The 24,481-nt window shown below is 35.0% G+C and overlaps 2 protein-coding genes across 7 annotated transcripts; one reads left to right on the plus strand and one right to left on the minus strand.

Annotated features, from left to right (window-relative positions):
- Window positions 1–2,369: 2,369 nt before the first annotated feature.
- On the plus strand, window positions 2,370–21,282 carry LOC110021556 (ribosomal lysine N-methyltransferase 3). 6 transcript variants are annotated; one of them, XR_002293664.1, is made up of 8 exons: window positions 2,370–2,443; window positions 2,512–2,884; window positions 7,015–7,211; window positions 10,672–10,814; window positions 10,908–10,969; window positions 11,464–12,161; window positions 13,907–14,354; window positions 21,267–21,282. XR_002293664.1 is itself a non-coding variant. In XM_020720094.1 (8 exons), the coding sequence occupies exons 1-7, from the start codon at window positions 2,436–2,438 to the stop codon at window positions 12,127–12,129; spliced, it is 1,365 nt and encodes a 454-aa protein (XP_020575753.1). In that variant the 5' UTR covers window positions 2,370–2,435; the 3' UTR covers window positions 12,130–12,161; window positions 13,907–14,411. The 6 variants fall into 6 exon arrangements, 4 of the variants coding, with proteins under 4 accessions (XP_020575753.1, XP_020575750.1, XP_020575749.1 ...); XR_002293665.1 differs by lacking the exon at window positions 21,267–21,282 and adding an exon at window positions 20,412–21,061; XM_020720094.1 differs by lacking the exon at window positions 21,267–21,282 and having other exon boundaries at window positions 11,464–11,871; window positions 11,956–12,161; window positions 13,907–14,411.
- LOC110021558 lies at window positions 16,236–24,263 on the minus strand (the record flags this gene model as incomplete). The annotated part of the gene is given in 7 exon segments (XM_020720095.1): window positions 16,236–16,649; window positions 16,738–16,803; window positions 16,877–16,959; window positions 17,693–17,755; window positions 18,639–18,707; window positions 24,051–24,104; window positions 24,183–24,263. Coding segments are annotated over 7 exon segments (459 nt in total), but the record flags the coding sequence as incomplete, so codon positions are not given.
- Window positions 24,264–24,481: the final 218 nt, after the last annotated feature.

Consider the following 24,481-nt stretch of genomic DNA (forward strand, 5'->3'; position numbering starts at 1 on the left):
ATCGCGTAAGGACGAGTGTCGTTTGTTAAACATTTTTTTTCTGTCTCGGACAACATTGTTGGATCTTTCAAAGTTGAGAATGTGATATTTGATGTTCAGAAATAGCTCCAGATTCCTCCTCTGTAAGAGTATCCATTGTCGACCAATGATGTTTATGTTGCAAATACAATAATCAACATTGAAACTAAAAAATATATAATTATAATTAATAATTGAACAAACTTGAAGGTGGGTGGGAGAATTTGTGCTTTCGATTTCATGTGGCAAAAACAAATATACGACTCTCATGTGCATTATCTTCCCAACCAACCATAATAAAAGTAAAGTACATGTTATAATTACACACAACCATCACATTTAGTGTTGGTGATCCACACCGACCAATGAATGCGACCCTTTCATTATTGGAGACATGTGCACCCACGTGTGTTCCATCGATCGGTTAAATACAATTCTAACAAATTAAAGAAGGATGTGTGAACACTGCTCATTCCGCCTTCTGAATATAATGAGTAAAAAGATTTACCCTAAAAAGTTGCACATATCACGGATCATTTGCAATCTTTATTGGAGTCATCTCAAATGTTGGATCCCCTGCATTGATAATCTTGGATGACAAACTAACAAGAGCTTTCAAATCTACTGAAAAGTATCTGCTGATTGTCTTTGATAAATGTTGAAATCGCTTCATCGCTCCTTTCATTGATTCATTATGTGATAACATGTAAGGGATTTTTACCATAACTTCGCACACTGTCATTCTACATGTGCATGAAGTCCATGATTCCTATGTAGTTCATTTAAAAGATCTATAAATATGGGTTGTGTCATACAAAATATGTTGTTAAATTCTGTAGGATGTTCTTCAAGTAGCTCTTCAACCCATTTATCACCAATGTACAATCATGTCATGCAAGGAGACCGATCTATGTATGAGTTTTAGTACTCATACATTAAATATACTGCTGCCATAATTCTCTTTCTGTGTTTCTCTTTTTGTGAATCCATGTTAAAATGCTTTGTTAAGGTAAGACATGTGCATCAAACAACTTTAATAATCTTCGAGTAATGAATTACAAAGTGTACAATGAAAGTCAAACATCCAAAATAACATTAATATTGTTCCATGGAAGAAGAAAAAAAACATCTAAATCAGAATAAGATAAACCTACTGGAAAATAAATACAAATAGTGAAAAAATAACTGAATAAAATCAAGAATCCTTGTTGTCGTAAAAAAAGGTAAATAATTGACCCTATGGTCAGGGCCATTTTCATGAGAAACTCTATAGGTCGGGTCGTCCAACAACTTCATGAAGTTCAAATATAACAACATGTCCTCATAAATTTATGGAGTTGCCTCCATAACTCGGATAACTTCTTCAATGGAGGTCGCTTCGTGAAGTCCCAAGCTCACTGGTGCATGAAGCCACCAGTTTTGACACTTAGCTTCTAATGAAAGTAACCTTTTCATTTTTATTTTTCTCTACCATTGGATGCTTTGACTTACATGTAGAGTCCACTTCATTTTGGTTTCGGCTTGGGCCTTCACTGGAGTCAACTGCTCGGTCGACATCGTAGTTCTCAGTATGCCCGCAAACCCTTGTTCACTAGGGGTCCAAGCGTTAATCCCCATTACCATAACCCCACCAAACATACGATCTAACTTTTTTTCTAAATTAGGGTCAATACCACTAAATTTGAATTTCTTGGCATTATCTGCAATAAAAGGGGACGTGGAATGTTCATACAATTCAGGATTAGGGAGTCATGAAAAGAAAGTCAGAAATAAATATATTCTCATCTCCATTGTCTTAGCACACCATTCATCTAAAACATTAATAGTCTTTTTGATTGAATCACAACCCAAGTTTGTGAATTCTCATTTAAATTCCTTCCACATTTTTCAGTCTTTTTTTCAATTAATCTCACTTATTTTTCAGTTGCATCCTATCGTATTCATTTCCCGTCATTTCCTTGAACACCCTATTTCGAACGAACAATAACTACCCTCTGGAAACTCTAGCTCTGAAATCTAAGAGACGAAAAACGGGGCAACTTTGCTCTCGAAACGGTGTTTTTTGACTCTTCGTGCTCCTTTTTAATGCAAAGGTATTTTTGTAACGTTCCTTAGTTAGGGTCGGGCCGGGCAGCAAATGTTTTTTTTATTTTTTTAACAGGAATTTCATTAGACTCAGAATGGTTATCTACGTTAGGACGCCAGACTAAATACGCGCTTGAGAGAGAGAGAGAGAGTGTGATGTGGGGTGGGTGGTGAAATGAATAAGTTGAGGTGCTTTATTTGAAATATTTAAAATTTAAACGATTAATTTGTTATTTTGAAGTTTTAGGCGCTGTGCAAGTAAAAATACTACCCTATTTCAATCGTCCGTTTCCAACTTCCCGCCGCAATTGTTCCTCTCGGGGACGTCAGGCATGAGCAGGTATGCTCTTTCCACTTCGAATTCATTAAAATCGATCTTCTCATCCATGGTTTCTTAGGAACTCGCAGGAGATTGAGGGCTTTCAAGAGATGGATGAAATCTCATGGGATCGCATACAGCGATGCCCTAGAGTTCGTCGATTCCATGGACGACGGCATCTCCGTGCGAGCACTCTGCGATCTAAAGGAAGGAGACCTTGTCGCCAGCATCCCTAAGATTTCCTGCCTCACCATCCGGACCTCGGGGATCTCTTCACTTTTAGAGGAGTGTGGCCTTTGCGGTTTCCTTGGCCTCTCTATCGCGCTTATGTACGAGAAGAGCCTTGGTTCTGCCTCGCCATGGGAGGGATACCTCCAGCTCTTGCCCGAGAGAGAATGCATTCCGCTTGTCTGGAGTTTGGAGGAGGTGGACAAGCTTCTGGTTGGGACCGAGCTCCATAAGGTGACGCTTAAAAATAGAACGCCTCTTTTTTTCGATATACTCGTTGCATTTTAAACTGGAACCAAGGTTGAAAAAAGAGCATTTGATACTAATAGCTATAGATTTTATCGGATATTTGCCATTGATTTAAAGCTAAGTGAATGCTCCTTTGAGGATGTTTTGAATTTCACGAAACACGCCCCTTTGTTTTTAAAAATAGCAATCAAGTCAGTTCACACAAGTATATTTCTATCTGTTTTCTGTTAATTCTCTAACACAAGAAATCTAAGTCGTTCCAAATATAATATTGCCACTTATTGTTTTCATAAATACGAGTAAACACAAGGGCATACACATTTCAATTAAAGCGAAAAGCTTATTGCGAGTGTTATTTCAAAATAATATGGTTTTATCCATATTATTTTTCCGTGTAGAACTTCTAGCACACCTCTGAAATTATGCTTTAATCTCTATTTGTTTGATCTTTCTTGGATTATATCCGAGTTTCACATTTTATTGGCCACCGCTAGTAAAAAGGGGCTCTCTGGCTATAAGCAGAATTTAGATCAAGAGGGTTTAGTAAATCATCCAAATACATATACATAGTAAATTTATGAAGATTATGTCATAAAAACTATTTTGCATGAAAATTATTAAATTTTACTAAATATTGTTAAACTATTGACTATTTGTTTTATGATTTTTTAGGATAACCCTTCAAGTTCTTCTAATCCTATGGGCGGTGGGATTTATCAAATCTTGAATTTAACCAATAATGATGCTCATTTGAAGTTTATCACAATGTTAAGATTTAAATTTGCTCAAGTTTTGTTGATAGGATTTAAGCTAAATCTTACATAAATCTTGCCTAAAATGTGACACCAAACAACCAATTCGTTATATAAAGGCAAATGGTCTATGTAGTTTTGTTAAGGATGGAGCCCGATTCAGTCCGCCCGTTCTCGCGCACACGCGAAGACTCGTGCTCCTGCTTTGTCGCGCAAACTCCTGCTCCCATTCACGTCTGTTCGCGAACGGCTCCTCTGTCGCGATTAGTCACGACGTCTCCCTTCCTGTTCACGATAAAAAACATCGCACGGCTCCTTCAGTTTCTAAGTCACAATTTTTGTGTTCTTCTTTGGACTTTCTCAGGATAGAGGAATAGAAGTGCAAGAAGTAGTTCCTTGCGACAGAAGAAAGAAGAAAGAAGAATGAAGAATAAAATTATTCTCCTTTGGCTTCTTCTTGGTGGCTTGTGGCAGAAGAGAAATTGAGTTTATTTCACTTGTAAGTTTATCTTTTTCGGTGTAGAACTTCTTCGGTGTATCTCGGTGTAGAGAGAGAAGAAGAGAGAAGCTCGGTGTAGAGAGAGAAGAACATAGAGAGAAGAAGAGAGAGCAACAAAGTGAGAGATTCCTCTTGTAAGTCAAAACGTAAATTTCTCAAGTGGTTCTCAAGTGGTAAAATCCACTGCAACTCCGTGGACGTAGGCAATTTGCCGAACCACATAAATCTGTGTGTTCCGTTGTGTTACTGCTTTCTGGTGTGAATATTTTCGTTCTATTTTTCTCTTCGTCAAAGATCATTCTCTTATTTTATTTTTATATATATCACAACAACTGATATCAGAGATTTGTTCCGGATCTGAGGAAGAATGATGGTCGCAGATGAAGTGAAGATTTTAGGGATCCAGAAATTTGATGACACAGATTTTGGTTATTGGAGGATACAGATAGATGACTACCTCTATGGGAAAAAAACTTCATCTTCCGTTAATGGGAAAAAGACCTGAAATGATGGATGAGACAAAATGAAATATGTTGGATCAACAAGTTCTGGGGGTTATTCATTGATCCTATTGAGTCCGTTGCACACAATGTCGTCAAGGAAATGACGACTGCAGATCTCATGGCAGCTTTACCAGGTATACATGAAAAGCCATCGACGAATAACAATATGTACTTGATGAAGAAGTTATTCAACTTGAAGATGACGGAATGTGTTTTTGTTGCTCAATACCTGAATGATTTCAATACTATCATAAATTAATTATCGTCTATTGAAATTGATTTGATGCTGAAATACGTACGCTGATATTGTTGGCATCGTTGTCAAATAGTTGAGAAGCCATGTGAATGACAATTAGCAGTTCTGCAGATAAATCTAAACTGAAATGTAATAATATTCGTGATTTGATTTTAGCTGAGGAGGCGTGCAGGGAAGATTCTGGCGAGATCTCAGGTACGAGTTCGACACTGAATGTTGATTTCAGAGGGAGATTACATGACATAAACTCATATAGAGGGAGATCAAAATCAAAGTCTGGTCAGCAGACAACCTCTGGTCAGCAGACAACCTGCTGTTGCTGTAATTGTGGCAAGACTGACCACATAAAAAGGAACTGCAGGAATCCCAAGAAGATGGAGAATTATAGCGCAAATATGGTATTTGAAGAAGTACATGATGCACTATTGGTGACGGTTCATAGTTCTGTTGATGATAGAAGTGAAGAAGAGAGTGGGTCCGGGGCACCAATTCTTATTGTTCCATAGACAAGTGGTGGAGAACCATAAATATATGATTAAATCTTGCAAGATGCAAGTTCGAGCAAGTGGGAGTCCACCAGGGAAGAAGACATTACACAACAAGTGGGTGTACCGGGTCTGAGCTTGATGGCAGTAAGAAGTATAAGACTAGACTTGTTGAAAAAGGCTTTCAGCAGAGACAAGATATTACCCATGCAGTGAGAGTTGTAAGCAGAAACAAAAATAATCTAGGAAATAGCTTGAAGGTGCAAGGCTATGTGAACTTTGTTGATATGTTGACTAAGGGTGTTACTCTTGAGAAACTGAAGTTGTGCTCAGCTTCAGTTGGTCTTCTAGTGCGAAGATAAAAACTTTGAGTTGCAGATGTGGAGGATTTATGTTTGAAAAAAAATGACGACAATGCCAGTGGAGGATATCAGTATGAGGAAGGAGATGTTGTTACCCGTGTACCGGCCTCCAAGTGAGAGATTTGCTAAGGATGGAGTCCGGTTTAGTTCATCCGTACCTGCGCACACGCAAAGACTCCTGCTCTAGCTTTGTGACGCAAACTCTCACTCCCGTTCGTGCGCGCCCTTGTTGTTCGTGACCCGCTCCTCTATCGCGAATAGTAGCGACGTCTCCTTTCTATTCGCGATAAAAGACATCACACCGCTCCTTCAGTTTCTAAGTCACGATTTTTGTGTTCTTCTTCCGACTTCCTCGGGATAGAGGAAGAAAATTGCAAGCAGTAGTTCCTTGCGGCAGAAGGAAGAAGAAAGTAGAAGAAGAAACTTGTTCTCCCTTGACTTCTTCTTGGTGACTTGTGGCAGAAGAGAAGTTGAGTTTATTTCTATTGTAAGTTTATATTCTTCGGTATATCTCGGTGTAGTGCTTCTTCAGTGTATCTTGGTGTAGAGAGAGAAGAACAAAAAGAGAAGAAGAAAGAGCAACAAAGTGAGAGATTCCTCTTGTAAGTCGAGACGATCGACTGGTGTAAATTCCTCGAGTAGTAAAATTCCCTGCAATTCCGTGGACGTAGTCAATTTGCCAAACCACGTAAATTTGTGTGTTCCGTTACTGTTTTCTGGTGTGAATTTTTTTGTTCTATTTTTCTCTTCATCAAAGATCATTTTCCTATTTTATTTTTATATATACCACAACAAGTTTTACATGTTGAGTGGATCCTATTTTTAACTAGTGATGTAATGTCAATCTTGAAGTCTTGCTGTGATAAATTCAATATGAAAGGTTCCAAATGGTCCTCTTTCAATGAATTTTATTCCAGCGCATGCCAACTTATGCCCTGCGTAGAGTTCTTACATTTGGTAAAGCATGTCCTGCTTTGATCATCTGTAATATACTGCAAAAGTGGTTGGAAACTCCTAGAATTTTTTAATGATTTTTATTTGTTTTTTTCCAAAATTTTTTTAGTAATTTTCTCGGATTCTGTTGTTTGTCACAGCCTTTGCTTATAAACTTATATTCTCTTGTATCTATTTTTGCTTCAACATAAGCCACTTTTTGACTTCATAAATCATTCCATTATCATTCGTTGTCATTTAAAGTTTGTATAAGAGTCTCATCAAATCCTGACATTGTACCTTTGCTTGTATTTCTACTTGGTAGATTGTAAAAGACGATAAGAAATTTCTCTTTGAGGATTGGAAAGAATACATTGAACCTCTCATTCAATCAGGGCCTTCAGAGATAGATTCAGACAATTTTGGCATTGAGCAGTATTTTTCTGCCAAAAGTCTCATTGCTTCAAGATCCTTTGAGATTGATAAATATCATGGCTCTGGTATGGTGCCATTGGCTGATCTGTGAGTAACTTTCAATTTATGTTTCATTTCTTACTAAATTAGTAGACTCAATGTTGAAGACTGCATAAGATTTGCCAGATTATGTACGTGTTCATAAAATCCTAAACCGAATTTTCCACATTGAATTTTCTTGTATTATTTTTTTTTGAAATAGGCGATATGGTGGAAGACGGAACCAACTTTGCCAACTACTTTTAAAAGTGCACCAAGATGATGGTCGAGACCATAAAAACCTATCTCAGTACTTCTCCAACTAGTACTTGAAGACATAACAATTTTTAATAGGATGGCTAACTATCCACTAGTATGGGCAGCAGTTTTGGTTATCAGTTATTTCATCCTCCTCCCACCCTTTTTAGCGCAGTAGCTGAGGGCCTATCATCAATGCTTGATGGAAAAACTTTGCCGCATTGCCATTTAGACTGAATTTTCTTATTCATTATTTTTTAAGGGATTAAAGTTATACCCGCAACTACTTGTTGCTTGCTTGAGACATTTACTGACTCTACGATTGGGTCTAGGCTTGTTGTTTTCCACGAGCACCATCTTAGGCCGGGATTTAATTAGAGCCTTAACCGCTTGCTTCCCTTTGTCAATGTTATAAGTGGAAGCAGACTATTTTACTTTGTCAATATTATGAGACAAGACGATATGCACTTTACCTTTCTTGGCATCCCTGAGATATTATGATTGAATCCATGCATGCGTATGAGACTACATATCATCAATATTTCTTATAGATAGTTGGACTATATTCCGATTGTTGTTCATATTTCACACTCATATTAGGCCAATGGCTATATATTATCAAAGACTCCTAGTTTCTTTATTTTTCTAAATCAGGGTCGATGATTATTGTTTATTTAGTCGTGTTTGTGAATCACTTTATGAACATGCATTTGATCGAGGCAAATATCTTGATTGAGTCATTTTGAAGCTTAACATACCATTTGAAAGCAACCTTTGTGAGGCTATTAATGAATCGGCGAGAGAGCATATCATTCGTGTTTTTATGTTGTTACAGGTCTTCTTAAATTAATCCTAGCATTGTCTAAAATTATCATTCTTAGTGAACATTTTGAACTTCGGAATGGAATACCTTATGTGATACATGACCAAACCATTCTCATTTAGATATGGCAGTACCTTGCATACCAATTTTCTTTTTTGTTCCAAAGCCATGGGTATGTTGGCTTTAATCTTCTCGTTGATAAGAATTCCAAGTTGAGTTGTTGTTAGTGCTTTTGAATTGGCTTGCTTTGGTCGATTGATCGGATGGTTGTCTTTGCCTTTATTCCAAGGGAATTTTGAACTTTAGAAGTTTGGGGAATGGGGTTTTCTTGTGTAAGGCTGTCAAAAAAGCTCATCGTTCGCAAACAACCCGTGTTCAGCTCGTTAAATAGCTTGTGCTCTATTTGTTCGTTAACCATGCGAGCCAAACACAAACAATTATTTTGAGCTCGATTTATAAATGAGTTGAAAATAAACAAAAATTTACACACACACACACACACACACACACACACACACACACACACACACTCGTCCTTAGCTATTTGTTTTCTGCATGTTTTAAATTTGTTTTACATTTTATTGAGTCTATCTGTATCTTTTTGTTGGGATATTACTGTACTTGTATCATATGGGTAGGATGCCTCTTTTGGGCTATTCTCATATAACCTTTATGTATCCTTTCTATTTCAATAAAATCAGCTCTAGGTCTTTTAAAAAAAAAAATAAAATAATAATAATAATAAAATATATATATATATATTTATATATTTATATATATGAGATTTAGGTGGTATAAAGGTAAAAAAGAAAAATTTAGGTGTTAGATATGTAAATACATAGACATTGATTGACCGGTATGTATCTAAATGCAAAAAAAGGCGGGTGGAAAGCAGCCAACACTAGTCAACATTTATATTTTTCCAGGTGTTAAAAATGCAAATACATATGAATTGGATGGTATGCAAGTAAATGCCCAAAAAAAAGGGAAGAAAGAGAGTCACGTGGGACAGAGGAACAACTAAAAAACTACAGGAATATTTTCTTATTTCCCACATATGTTAGGAAATTTTTCTTACACCTTAGGAGCAGTTTAAAACTAGGAAAGCTCACATGGCTTGTGTGAAAATTTTTGCTTGAGAGCTGATCTGTATATAATTCGAGCTAAAATCGAGCTAATAAATGAACAAATTCAAGTTGCTCACGAACAAATCGAACAATATATATCTGAACATGAACAAACTCATTACGAGCCTAATTCGAGCGCTAACTGATTTCAAACATGTGTTTATCCAAACAAGCCGAACATGAACAAAACCTCAGCTCGCTCATGTTCGGCTTGTTTGCACTCTTAGTCTTGTGCACCACTGACCATCTGGCAAGGCTTATTGCGGGATGCAATATTTGCATGATTTGCAAACGTAATCTTATATAGTTGTATTATCATAGTCATCTAAATCATCATTTTATTCATCATGGAGCTAATTAGAGACACTTATTTATCTCTGAATATCATATATTGCTATATTTGGCAGGAGTGTGCCAAAGCAGTAGTGTTAAGGATTTCATCCTTTTTTTCAAATTGGCTTCATTTCAGAGAAGGATTATTCCCCTTGTATGCCTTGGTTTGGTACGTTCAACAATATAAATCACTTCGAACTGCCTAATTTCATCCTCCATTTCTTCATGTATCTTATGGGCTTTTAGTTCAAAATGATAAGTCCAACAAATATCTACCATCAACTAAGGTGGGATGATTTAATTGCTCTAATCTTCCTCTATGATGGCAATTGACTGTATGGATATCCTAGTATGGACCACTCTGCCCTTTGGGAATATCAGGACTCCAAGATACCAACTATCATGATGATAATTTTGAGGAACATTTTCTTAGGGGGCCTATTTTTTGTGAGTTTCCCTACTGTTCGGATTTTGGGGTAACACTTAAATTTTATGCCTTGAAGTTCATCAACAGCACGTTTATGATAGCTCATAATCTCTTCATCCTTTATTAGTGGACCTCTGGACATATAGATCCATGGGCTCGAGGAGTAAGTGTCACCCACTATGCTCACTTCAGGGAGCTTGCCTTAATTTTTTATTTTTGGCTACTGCAATAGATGATTGCTCTCCGTGCTCTTTATGAATTTCTACTATTACAAGTTTTTTGTAATTTTTTTCATCATCAGTTATTTCTCTTTTACTATTGCACTTTGACTCGGAAGCAATATATACCTGCCAACATAAGGTGTGATGAATGTATATAAACCTGTTTCGTACTTAGAAAAAAACTATATACATATAATAAGAATAATAAAATTAAGCAAGGAAATTTACAATATAATTCTGTCATTAATCACTTACTTAAAATGATTAATTAAATTAAGCATTTTTTGACAATTTCAAATGATTGAACCTAATCTAATTTCTTGGTTTGTGTGCGCTTTAGGTTCAATCACAAGACGGGGGCTGAGAATGTTCACTTTACATTAGCATCTTCTTCCTCTAGTTCTGATGATGATGTTGAAGGTGACATTTTTGATGCATCTGATGATGAGAGGTCATCTGTGAAAAACTCGACTAATTCATCAGGTTAAAAGACCTATCATTGTCATCCTTAGATAATATCTTAAAGGATATTTGTGAAATTTGCTATCAATTAGTGATGTTTCCTTTGAATTACAGGAAGTGAGCCTATTGAAACTTTGGAAATGATCGTGGTGAAGGAGGTTGAGACAGGTTTTGAGGTCAGTATTTAATTCTATGAGCAAATTTTTCTGAAAAATAATATTGGATGAAGATATTCTAATCAAAATTTGTTTACGATGGATTTGAAAACTTTGGATTTGCTTTGGAGCTAAGTGCAATGTACGGTTTGATGGATTATCATGTATTACACTCATCTCAAAGCAAATTCAAATATTTAAAATCAATTTCAATCAAATTTTGATAAAAATATTCTCACCTAATTTTTATCCATACTTTTGGTGCAATATTCCATTTTATCCTCACTTATTTTCTTTTCTACTTCCATCAATTTTCAAAAATAAAGTGCAAATAGGATTTTATTTTGTGGAAACTTGTTAAAATCCTTAGTAGTCCACTCTGATGGTGATCACTCATGCTATGGTCAATTCTTTTATTGATTAAAATGTCTCGGAAACCGATCACATATTTCATGCTTCACAAACATCAGATTTCAAACTTCTTAGTCACACCCTTTATATCTATATTTGTCCAGGTCTACAACACTTATGGGTCTATGGGAAATGCTGCATTGCTTCATAGATATGGATTTACCGAACTTGATAACCCTTATAATATTGTTAACATTGATCTACATCTGATACTCAAATGGCTTTCTTCTTTATTCTCCAACCGTTATGTTAGAACAAGACTAGGGTTGTGGAGGAAGTTGAATTACTCAGGCTGCACCAGCCAGAATTCTGAGTACTTTGAGATATCTTCTGATGGTGAGCCTCAAATGGAGCTGCTGATTCTTTTGTACATATTTTTATCAGAAAGCATATATCAGAAACTAGACTCTGTATTAGATTCATTCACTGAAGCTAATGAAGCTGATAAGCTAATCAAGCTGTTGGGGTTAACTAAAACAGACTGTGAACACAAATTAGAGGATTTAAAGGAGGTATTACTCAGAGATAATGTTTGCCAGGCTCTTATATCTTTAGCTGACATTCGAGAGAGTTTGTATGGTTTGAGTTCCTTGCAGGAGGACATTAGCAAGCTCCATGATTGTTGCAGATTGATGGAGAGCAAGTTGTATCACTCTTTAGTTCTGCGCGTGGGTGAGAGAAAAATACTTGGAAAGTTAAGGGCATATGCTTGCAAACACTTAAGGGCGATGAAAAGGCGGAGAGGCAGAAAATCATCACGAAGATGCTGAGTTATCTTCCAAATTCTGCTGTGGAATCTTAGGTACTGAAATTTTCTGTTTAATCTTATTTTAATTGAAAAAATATTCAAGTTTGTCATTCTCAAATTCTGTTTCAAGTTAATTATGAATGTTTGTAACCATATAAATCATACTAATTTGAATCAATTAGGCAAAACCTCCAACTTCTTTGAAAGAGTAATTCTTTTGTAATGTTTATTTGTTAGAACATTACTTTCTTGTGGGGAAAATGGCTGGTTGGTTTATTTATTTGTGTGCAAGCCTTTAGATGATTTTTCTAACCGGTTGAATTAGTTAGGTCTAATGATTATATCATTTTTGTAAATCACAAATATTGAATGCTTCACTTGCAGCTAAATTTTTTTAGCGGGAGGGAAATTGAAGATGTTGGGTAGTTTCTATAATTTAAAGTAGATATAAGATTGAACAAAGTAATCAGAAAAAGTTCTACTTTTTTCGTGTTTTTCCCTTTTTAAAAGAAATGCTTTGCTGTGGCAAAATTGAAATGTAATTTTGTACTTTTTTTATTCTATATCAGCAATGCTCTTAGAACTTGTCACGAAGAATTCAATAACACGATTTACATGGGAATTCAACTTAGCAATTCAATATAGTCAGGGAATTGCTAGCAAATTCAATCTCAAGTCAATACTTTTTTAATTTAAAGTTGGCCTACCTTTGAAGCAAGAGAAAGATATCAGTTCTTGAATTAAATCAAAACCAGTCAAATTATTTCTGAATGCTTGTTTAATTAGTTAAACAAATGGCTAACCAATCTTAATAGATGACTTATAGATTCACCATTAACAAGCAAATAAAAAAGTGTGAGACTAGTCGCTATAAGTGCTATAACCCATGGGAAGATGTCAAATCTACACCTATCAAAGTTGTTCTAAAAGTTTGCTCCAATTTTCACCCTTAGAATTGAGCTGTTGAGCTTGCTCAAATGACTGATGAAGTCTCCCATAGTTAAGCAATAGTTAACTAGAATATTCATCTGTTGATTTGAGATTTTTATCAGTAGAGCTCGTTTAGGGAACTCATCTGCAGTTCCCCTAACTAGAAGCCGACTTCTGTTCTAGCTTGCTAGCAACAAAGCTTTCTTTAATCAATTCAACTTACGCATTACTATGCGATTGTACAATGATGTTGATGTTGTAGCTTCCACCTTGTGTTTCACTTATGAATAAGATATCATTTGTCGGTCATGGGAACGATACATACTAGTATTCCTTATAAAATTTCTCCCTCAATTATTTTCATTAGTTCAACCCCGTTCGCCTTACTTTGTTCAAAGGCATTTAATCAGGTTTCTTCTAAACCAATTCTTCCAGAGTTTCATTTGAGAACTAACTTCTCTCTTCCTTTTGCTCCTTGGCTTGATTCATTTCTCTAATAAAGTTTTATCATCCTTCCAAATATAACATTGAATCCAACACTTCAACATTCCTTCTCTTTAAAACTTTCACCCTCAGACTTTTTTTATGGTCTGTTCTTTAGCTTGTGGAAGCTTGATCAAGAGTATGAAGTTGAAGGTGGGGATATCATTTTTTCAAAATTTGAGAACAACTTTAGCAATGCATGACAATCCTAACATTATCTTAATTCACTCATCACTTGGACCGGCAATCTCTGGCAAACTAATCAACCTAAAAGCTCTTTTCAATGTCTCAGCATGGCTTCTTATTAAGCTCTCCTTTCATTAATTGCTCTAATTGTCCATTTCCAAACCTACAAAACCAGAATTATCCATCTGCTTGATTTTCAGGTACAGGCTTTCTAGTTTTGCTGAGACAGCAACAAGTTTGCTTCAACGACAAAAGAATGAACTCAAACCCCTTGTTCAAGCCAAGAAATACCCACATCAGTATCCACACCTCGTTCTCTCATCACACTTTTTGTTGCTAAAGAAACTTTACTAGCATCCATGTACGTGTTATAAAGTAGCATATATGGTGCGGCTGCATAATGATTTTTCAGTAGCTTCTCTCTGTCATGCTCGCCTCTTTCAATATCACATTGCAACTGACAAATCTGCAACAAGGATCTTCATATTATTGGCTCTTTGTCAAATCTCCAGGAAGTTATGAAGTCCTTGGCATCATCCAACCTCCTCGCCAAAACAAAGGGTTTACAGTGTGAATGCTGTTATTAGCACTTGGAATCAAGTCAAGTTCTTTCTTCATCCTCTTGAAGTTCCTATTATTGTCGAATAGGTCAGTATAATATGGTCAAATATCATCTTTTATAGCCAAAATTTATTTATTCACATTATGAACGCTGTTTGACTACAAGTAAAATTTAATTCAAAGTAATTTGTAGGTTCTTTGAATTTGAAATCTTTCATTTTTTCAAAAAGCTTCAACTTAGTAGCCATTTAAAGCACACCCCAATAAGGTTGGAAACGAGCCGAGCTTGAGCAAGCTCAAGCTGGGCTCGTGTTCAACTCGTTCAAAATTGCCCGTGTTTGAAATTGGCTCGTGTTCGAAATCGGCTCGTGAATAGTGTGTTCATGTTCGACTTGATTTAAATATTCTTGTTCGTGTTTGGTTCAAAATTGACTTGATAAAATAAATTGAAAAAAAATAGATGTAGTGTTGGATTCAAATATTGACCAAATCTATGCAAAAGAAAAGACATAACAACTTTACCGCGCAAATTGTTATGATTCAAACTTAAATATAAATATATAATATATTGTTATATAAACAATTATATGATTTTTTTTTTATTTCGAGCTAAAATGAACCGAATACGAGCGAACAAAGCGCTGTTCTTGTTTTGTTCTTTTATAATTCGATCTTTAAAAAATTGTACTTGTTCGACTTATTTACTTAAACAACGAGCAGAATACGAGCTACTTAATGAGCCGAACACGAACTACAAGTTTTTTTGACAACCCTACACCCCAATATAGTAATTGATTGTGACAAAATGTTGACAGGTAGAATCTCCTCACATGTTTAATAAACAAAAAGATTCAATTGAATTGTACTTTATCGAGTCATCGTGTTTGGTCACAAAAATAGAGTTGTATGTCAAACCGGACACTGTTGGCCTGCCTGCCTTTAAAAAACCATAAAATTATGATTTGAGGATCAAGACGATGAAATCTGATTATTTCCAATCCAGAGCCGGGGCGAAGCATTGGTGATGCGTTATAGTTTACTATTTCTAGTTAAAAAAATGAAGTTGCACGTACAAAATTGGCATTATTGACCCATCCAACCTTTTTCTAGCCCTGTAGCCATGCAAAGAAAAATTAAAAAAATCATAAAAATCATGATTTAAGGGTTGAGCTGATGAAATCTCCCTAATTTTTAAGCGGGCGCTACGACATACTACCAATGGTAAGCTGTAGTTCACCATTTAGGGAATGTCGGGGCGAGCACGGACAATTAATTATAATTCATCATTCTAGTAAAAATTAAGTTTTCACGTAAAAAAGAGACAACATTGGCTTGTCTGACTTTTATTTTTGCCTTGTAGACACAAAATTTGAAAAATTATAAAAGTTAGATTTGAGAGTCAAGATGATGGAACGCGACTAATTTTCAAGCCGGTGTTAGGACAGGGCACCTGTAGTGAGCTATAATCAACCATTTCTACTAAAACAATGGGATTTCATATAAAAGGAGATCCTTGGCCCATCCGACCTTTACTTAGCCTTGTCTAAACAAAAATCAAAATTATAAAAATTATGACTTGAGAGTCATCTATCTGACTAAATTTCAAGTGGGTTTTGGGGTGGAGCACTAAGGATGAGTTATAGTCCACCATTTTCAACCAAGAAATATGATTGAACGTCAAAAAGAGACACTGTTGACTGGTCCAACCTTCATTGTAGCATTGAAACCACACCTAAAGAATTTGGAAAACATAACCACCATGATTTAATGATCAAGATGATGAAAGCCGACAGTTTTCAAGGCAAAGAGCTGGGGTGGAGCAGCGCGGTGTGCTATTAGCCCTCCGTTTATAGTCAAATGTCTGGCACCCGCTCAATATTTCTTTACTAACATGCGGCAAAATGAAGTTTAAAAGTTTCAACAGAAGGAAGCTAAACCATTAAGGCAGCTGATGTTGCATTCATTTTTTTTTTCTATTTAATATACAACAAACATACAAGTTACATATCCATAACTATTATTAGAAATAGCAAACTTCCTATTAATTAAAAAAAGGGCCAATATAACCCAACAAAACTCGTCTCATTAATTACAATAGCTTTCTTCACTGTTCCTTACTAGGCAGGTGCAACTTTTATTTATATTTGTACTCTTTATGAGCCTTCTACAATAAACTCCACAGTACAATAGCCATAAGAAAACTATCGTAGTACAACTTTTTCTAGAGAAAAAAAAAAACTATTAAAAACTTAGCCTTTTATATAACAATTCAACAATTATTATTAGAAGTCGCAGCATCTCGATGAATTTGAAATTTCCAATTAGAACACCTTACTAAATTACTGGCTGTTTTCAGGATGCCATTTTATACCACACCCAACACTGAAATGATAGCGGAAAACAGAACAAAGAGGCAAAGGTTAGTTGTGTCTAAGTTTTGTAAAGGAAAAATGATGTCAGAAATAATAACCTGGGTTTTTGAACTGATGCCAATTGTTGTGCACTTAGCGCACAGTCTATTGCAAGACTCAAGTCCCTAAATTGATTATAATCATCAATGAATGATACAATTATTAAATAAATTGTTAGGAAGGAACTTTAAAAGATACCTTCCTGTGACTGGTATGTTGCTGTTAGGGCGCGAGTCATCAAACTGTCCGTGGTAGAATAACTCGAAAGGCTTTTGCTCATCCTGTTGTAGTTTAGGAGGGTTAGGATTGACTTTGAATGAATCAGTAGTAAAAAATAAGGTTGCGTTTCATATAGTTTTTCACAATATTACAATGTTCAGCTCTGTTTGGCAACAATTGTTTTTTTTTTAAAAGCGTATTTAAATGCATACCACACAATTCTTATGTATTTATATCTTATACCCAAATCCTTGACATGACATAAAAAATACCACTGCCATATCTTTTTAAAAGTGAAACACATTTTTCATGCATAACTTTGTAATGCCAAGGTGTTATAAATGCAAATATCAAACATTAAGTGTGAGATATGTAAATACAATAAGAGAATTGTGTTGTTTGTATGTAAATTTCTCTTTTTTTATCTCAGCTGAAGGAAATATGCTAATAAATTAGTTGTCAGGAAATTGTTAAACTTCTTCTAAAAATAAGTCTATCATACTCGTACTAACCTTCAAAAACTCAACTTGTCTTATAACAGTTCTATAAATAATTAAAAAAAAAAAAAATACTTGCAACCATCACAAATGGTGAATGGGCCCTAAGTTATTAATTCAGCGGTTACAAAAACTGCTCTCACCAAGCCAGTCATACAAATTTGCCGCTCTTCAAACGAATATTGGTGAACTTATCAGCCACAGATACAGAGTGGATAGTGTAACGAGTGAGAGATAATTAAAAAAATATCAGGAAACAGCATACTGCCTTTGATACTCGATGTGAGAAATTATTCACCTTTCTGTAAAGGAAAAACTCTGGTGTGCAAACAGCTCCAAATGCTCGTGCAACATCTTGCGACTGCAAAGAAGAAAAAAATATCTTGATATAAGTTAAGAAAACCTTCAGTAGATAATAGTTATAAAAAAAAAAAGAAAAGAAAAGCTAAACAACATCAGAATAGAAATTAAAAAAAAAAAGTTTCAGAGCAGTATGGCATCTTAAATATTATAACTATTATGCCTGTAAATTATCCTTTGACTAGCCAGCAATAACTAGTTCTATATAAAGGTGAGGACGACCAACTTACCAATTAAGATGACTTTTATCCCATGCCTATAATTCAAAATAAGTAAACTCATCTACACTTCAACAAGCCTAAAAACATAAAACAGATGAATGGAGACAAGTCTAACAAATCACAGAAAAATTATCGAAGGAATGAATCTTCCCAAATAAATCAAGTGAAAGATGAAACAAGCAAGAAAGCATCATATTTCTAGAAGATTGCCATAGTTTTGACTCCCTTGAGGTGATAGTTTTATTTCATGATTCTCATTTGATTTAGGATTAGATTTATTTAACTGGCATAAATCAACATTTTTTTCTACGATCCTCTTACTTTGAATTTCAAGCTGTATGCTAATACCCATGTAACCTATGTTTTATAAACAGGTATGTGAAGGCATATAATTATTACCATGAACAGAAATTGGAAGATAATCCTCTAATTTTCCTCAAGTTTATCTCCTCCACCCTTTTCTCAAATTTCTCTCTCCTAACCAGAACTCCAACGCCAAAACCTTTCTCTTAATCATGAAAACCAAAGGGAAAATGAAACAGAAGAGCAAGAATTCAAAAGCCATTAAGATACATCAACAACAAGCCATCACTTCCAATAGCCTATGGCTTCATACTGTGATAGAAAAAATAGCATATTTTTACTCAAGAAAAAAATTCTAACCTCATCGAAAAGATAAGGAAAAGGGTAGTCCAACAATTTTGCTTCTTCTGCCATGAATTTAGGCCCATCCTGTTAAAATCAGATTGACTTGTGACTGTAAAGAATTAAAGAATTCTGATAGCATTTAAGAAATTTTTATTTGAGATGCAAGTAATCATACCTACTAAAGATAATGTAGGTGCAAATGTTTTTGTACATTCAATTCAGGATTAATTAGATATAAGACGCTAATAACATCTTCAAAAATGGTGCTATCTTCTTATCACATTATAAATAGTGATAATGGATCATAAGCTAATTCAGAAGGAAAAAAAGTTCATGAAATTTTATATAGTTTTGAAACTATTCAAACTATTATTGAATTTAGTTAATAATTCATTTATGCCTTTACTAAATATAAGATAATTTTATAATCAATTTAAAACTATAATGTTTGAAATTAGATCAAGCTTAGCTTTGTCCTTCTAAAATGAAAATCAGAAGAGCAAAGTTCTGTTCAACTTGATTCTATAATTAAGAATGGATTAATAAAAAGAGTGCATTGTTTATAGAATAGACTAGATAACAATGAAGTTCCTTCATAAAAAAAAAAAAAAAAAAAAAAATCTCATTTAAGAAAGGGGCATTAACATGCTTAACACACAAGATTCATATTTGCATGCATACCACTCACATCTTTAACACCACATAAAAAATACTGCCGTCAATATTTTTTCAAAAGTGAAATATACCTTTTCATTGTACAAGTTTATGACATCAAGTTGTTATAAGTATAAATATCAAACTTTGGGAGTTGGTTATGTAATAGAATTGTGTGGCATGCATGTAAATTTCTATTTAAAAAGTCCCCAAAATAACTTACAAAAATACTTTTTTTGTTTTTCACAAAAATTTCAGAACTAATAAACAACTTATGTTTCATTAGATTAAATTTAAATTTATTTCGGAATTATATTAATTTTCGTAAACTAAATAATCAAACAAGTGACGAGACTGCTTCTGAATATATGATGATCAAAAGTCAACACACAACCATTATCATCACACTTGGATTGCCAAAACAATTTACTTTGAAGCCACCTTAAATTAGAAGTGTCAACATATTTGTATGCATTTATTTGCACAAATTTGAATCCATACAATTTTTAGCCAGAATTTGATGCTCATGGCAATGAAAAAGGTATCCGTGTTATTTTTAATCACATAAAATTGAGATATTTTGATGAGCGATTTTCCAAATATAATGGGTAAGAGAGACCACAAATCATGTAAATCTCTTTATTTCATTTCATAAAAATCTACTTTTCATTTCATATATTTATTCACTATTACCTTGTTTTCATCAATTATTTCTCATGTTTTTTAGTAGAAATTTTAATTGGGGCATGTGCATACATACCAAACAAATTTCATGTATTAACATATCAAAGACGTAAGCTTTCATATTTACACGGCATAACACTCAAATCTTTAGCATCAAATAAAAAATGTTACTGTTAGTAACTTTTTAAAAGTGATATGCACCTTTCCATGCATAGTTTATGACATCTAAGTGTTATAAATATAAATATCAAAATTCAAGTTTTTGATATGCACATGGATTGTATGTATGTAAATTTTCCATTTTAATTTTCTACTTTTTATGCATTTAGAACAATGTATTCATGTATGTTTTTCTTGAAAAGTTACAATGTATTTATGTTATATTGATTATTAGGCTTGAAAAAAATATGAATCAATTAAATAAATAACCTTCATATTTTTGTTATTCAGTTCACCAATAGCATGGTAAGTAAGGGCCCGTTTGGGGGAAATGAGCGGCGTCCCCCCGTGTATCTCCCCTGTTTGGGGCGGAGGTTTGATCGCGGAGGCCCCGACGCGTAGCGGAAAGCGGGCCGCCGGATCCCTCCCGTGGTCCGCTTTTCCCACGAGCTTTCTCATTTTTAATACCTTACCTGCCCTGCCCCACCATAATGCCCCTCTCTCCCGAGCTCATGATTGCAATTCCTCTTCTCATCTTCTGCCCTGGATAGCGTCCGACCAAACAAGCTTCTCTATCGACTCTTCTGCCCTAGCGCTTGGAGAAATATCAGATCTGCGAGAGGCATCCGACTAGAGAAGGCCTCTGGAGCTTGTATTCTCAGATCAGTCTTTGATCTCAGTCATGATCTCACAGTTCTTTGTCCTCTCTCAAAGAGGCCACAACATCGCAAGGATAGTGTTTGAAGTTTGGTTTTATAATTTCTCTGACATTTCAATGTATTGCTGAGATTGGTTCTGGATTTGGCTAGATATTGACTGGAGTTGATGTTACTCTCTAGTTAATGTTACAATTTTAGGGAACTTTCAGGGATGAATTTCTGCTGATTTGAGGATGCGGTGATTCTTTCACCTGATCAATTTTTATTTTGGCATGAAGTTAGTTGCTGTAATGCTCAATCATCTATCAAAAATGTGAAATCAATTTTTAACTATTCCTGTTCTTTTTCCTAATTCTTTTCACCAGATCAATTTTTAACTATTCCATTTTCATTTTTTCTTCTGGAAACTACATAAAACCAAGAAATTTTGTAAACAAAATGTGTGAATCTGTTTGAAAATTTATTTTGGCGTTTGATCCTCTTCCAGGAATGCAGAGCGCGACAGTAACAATTGCTGCCATTTATTCCTGAATGCTATAAGCTTTTGCAGTTGGTGATTTGAATGTTTGACATAGGTATGAAATATATGGTAACTGCTACGAGCAATGTACATGTCAAGCAATGCTTTAATTCATTAGAATCACTGCTTTCCTTCTTTAATTCAATCCAAGCTTAGCACACTTTCTGTCCATATTAACTCAAAAGATTTGGTTGGCTATATAAAGATTTGGGTGGTATAAAGGTATGAAGTGAAGTTTAGGTGTTATATATGTCAAAACATAGGAATTGGATGGTTTTGATGCAAATGTTCCAATTTATTTGGAAGCCTACGGAACATTGTCAATTCTGACTTAGATGTGATTGTGCTTGAAAATCTTAAACCATACAAAAATCTAAAGAGTTCGTCCATATTTTCATACAAGGGTGCAAGCTCTGCAAAATGGATGCACAATGCAGATTTGATCTCCAATCTGAAGTACATCAATCTGAACGGGTGTTTGATTGTAAATTCCATTGGAATGAAAATATGTTTATGTGTTTCCATCGTTGGAGGTGCTTAATAGTAAGAGATTAAAAGTATTGGAGGATTGGTTTGATGGAGCAGGTGCAACAACATATGACTGTTTCTTTCCTTGCTTAACTGAACTCTTCCCCACCTCAAGTCGTTGTACCTTTTTAACATGCCAAAAGTAAAGCGGCTTGATTGTAAATTCCATGGGAATGATAAGGTTTATGTGTTTCAATAGTTGGAGGTGCTTATTATTGCTTCAGACTCTTCATTGCTTGTTTTTTTGGTGAAGCATGAACTACTTGTATGTAATTCTGGATTGTTTTATTTGAACTTTTTCCTTAAGAGTATCAAGTTTATGATTTCTGGGATTGACTAAAAATTGTAAAAGTCTATTTTTTACATTTTTAGCTTGTAAAGTGAATTTCTGCTTCAGTTGTATCATATATAAAATTGTCATTGTTCTATTCCAAATAGTTTAACTAAACATGGGCAAATTGTCATTTTTCCAGAAACAGCTGCTCTACAGCTGTTTTCACACAGCTGTAACAAACAACCAGTCAGCTTCTCCGCATCAGCTTCCTCACAACAGCTTCTTGGAGCAGCGCAGCTGTAGCTGAAAAGCTGGAAAGCTGCAGCTACGCCAAACAGAGTCTAAATCTAGCAAAAAACAAAGGGAGTTATACCCCAACCCCCATCCTCCCTTGAGAGAGCTATTGCTCGCTATATGTATTATGTGCATGTGACATTCTTGTATTCGCATTCGCATGAAGTGTGATCCGCCTTTTTGGCAATCATTGTGATCGTTCGTACCTTGATCGAACAATCACAATTTGTCGGGTTTCTTGCATGTTGTATGTGCATCACTCAACTGCTTTGATGACAAATCCTACTCAATAGATGAGTGAGACCCTTTGTTGGGTGTAATACCCAAACGAGCATTACGCACGAGCATATCTCAACGAGCAATGCAAGTTTTTGTATTATGATCAACATACGTATAATTGTGCTAAGGTTTCAAGGGCTCTAAAGTACATCACCTGCATGTTACGAACCCGCATTTAATGGTCTAATATTTTAAAACATAAAAAATGTATATTTTTCTTATTTATATTATCCACCCTACTTTAAAATTTACATAGGTTAGACCATATGTGAGGCCTCTTATTTAAAATGCCATCCCCTATTGACATTTTAGATCACTTGGATCTTTAGGATGGGACCAACTTTGACGGCCTCGTCAAAGTCATATGATAGCTCTTACCCACACTATGCCAACACACTTAGATAATGTGATCAGGCCACCTCGTGCTTAGATGGTTTGCTAGTTATTCTTCGATTTGTGCTCTAACCAAACATTTTGTCTGCTTTATGTGTTTATTGGGTGTGAGATATGCAAACTAGTAGATTAGGGGTGGCTTTCTTGCAAAGAGCCATGTCCAATAGGGAAGAGCTGTGATGATTTACGTTAACGCCTTTTCTGCATGTGCTATTAAACTCTCCTCCCACTGGGCATCGTTCATCACATTGCATGTAGGTAGCTTTTATGCTAACTTGATTTTCGTGCAAGTGAAGTCTTTTTTTAAATTTTATCATGTACCTTTCAAAGTTCTTAGGGGAGACTATACTAGAAATACAGTATAGACATAGGTTCTGAGGCGTTTGATATGTGAGACACGTGGCAAGGACTAGGAGCAGTAAGCTCGTGTCCCCAACTTTAATTCTAGATTTTTACTTTGATGTATTAGTATTAGGACCAGACATATATATGTGGAGCATGACCCCCTTTTTTATCCTGCGATTTAAATCATTTCTCAATTTTTAAAATACAATCTCTTGACACCGAACAAATTTTCATAGTCTTCACTCAATTTGCGCGTCGCCAATTGCGCCAATTGATATACAAAAATACAAAAATATGGGTGTCCTTTTTAGGCAAATTCGACGTTCCAGACACACTCGAGCAGTCCGTTTTGCGATTCAAGGTTGAATAAATTTGTTGACGATCGAGTCAATTAGAGCCCGATCACATGCGAAGTAGTTTCTATCGACGTTTTGAGTCACAAAAACATGTATATTAGAAAATATAATCTCTTGACACCAAAAACAAATTACGGGCAATAAATATATCAAAAAATGATGCCAACATTCGCCTTGTACTCATAGGTTCTATCTTTGCATGCATCATTTAGATTTATTCTAAAGCATTTAAATAGAGAACTTAGATGAGAAAAAAAGGAGCAGAAAGAAAGTCACAATAACCTGAGGATGCGTCCGTATAGAATTTGAAGATATTGCAACAGCAGCAAGCCCTTTCTGCAGAGGAATAAACAAAAATCTATACATAATCATTTATTTCCTAATAAATGTGAATATTATAGATTTTTCCCTCACCTTCATATATAAATTTGTAAGCTTTACTATATCCTTTTTCAAGTGTTTCACAAATGGGCAATGATTGCATATAAACATAACCTGCAAGTTTTAAAAACAAACAAATCAATAAGCAAGTTAGATGTTCCTCAATAATAACCAATATGTTTCATTCAATACTTAAATGACAGTATAAAAAGCCAGTCTTGCAACAGTTTGTATTCCATCCCTCTTGCAATAAATATAAAAATAAAATAAAATTGCGTACTCCTTACTTTTAGGCCACCTTTGTTAGATATAAACTCATATTGAACTTCTTG

The sequence above is a fragment of the Phalaenopsis equestris genome, unplaced genomic scaffold, assembly GCF_001263595.1.
Source record: "Phalaenopsis equestris unplaced genomic scaffold, ASM126359v1 Scaffold000135, whole genome shotgun sequence".
Lineage (NCBI taxonomy): Eukaryota > Viridiplantae > Streptophyta > Magnoliopsida > Asparagales > Orchidaceae > Phalaenopsis > Phalaenopsis equestris.

What these genes read in the sequence shown, in the direction of transcription:
- LOC110021556 (XM_020720091.1), top strand. An exon ending in ATGGTGCCATTGGCTGATCT is followed by an intron (nt 7,212 to 10,671) that starts GTGAGTAACTTT and finishes TGTGCGCTTTAG; the next exon opens with GTTCAATCACAAGACGGGGG. An exon ending in AAACTCGACTAATTCATCAG is followed by an intron (nt 10,815 to 10,907) that starts GTTAAAAGACCT and finishes TTTGAATTACAG; the next exon opens with GAAGTGAGCCTATTGAAACT.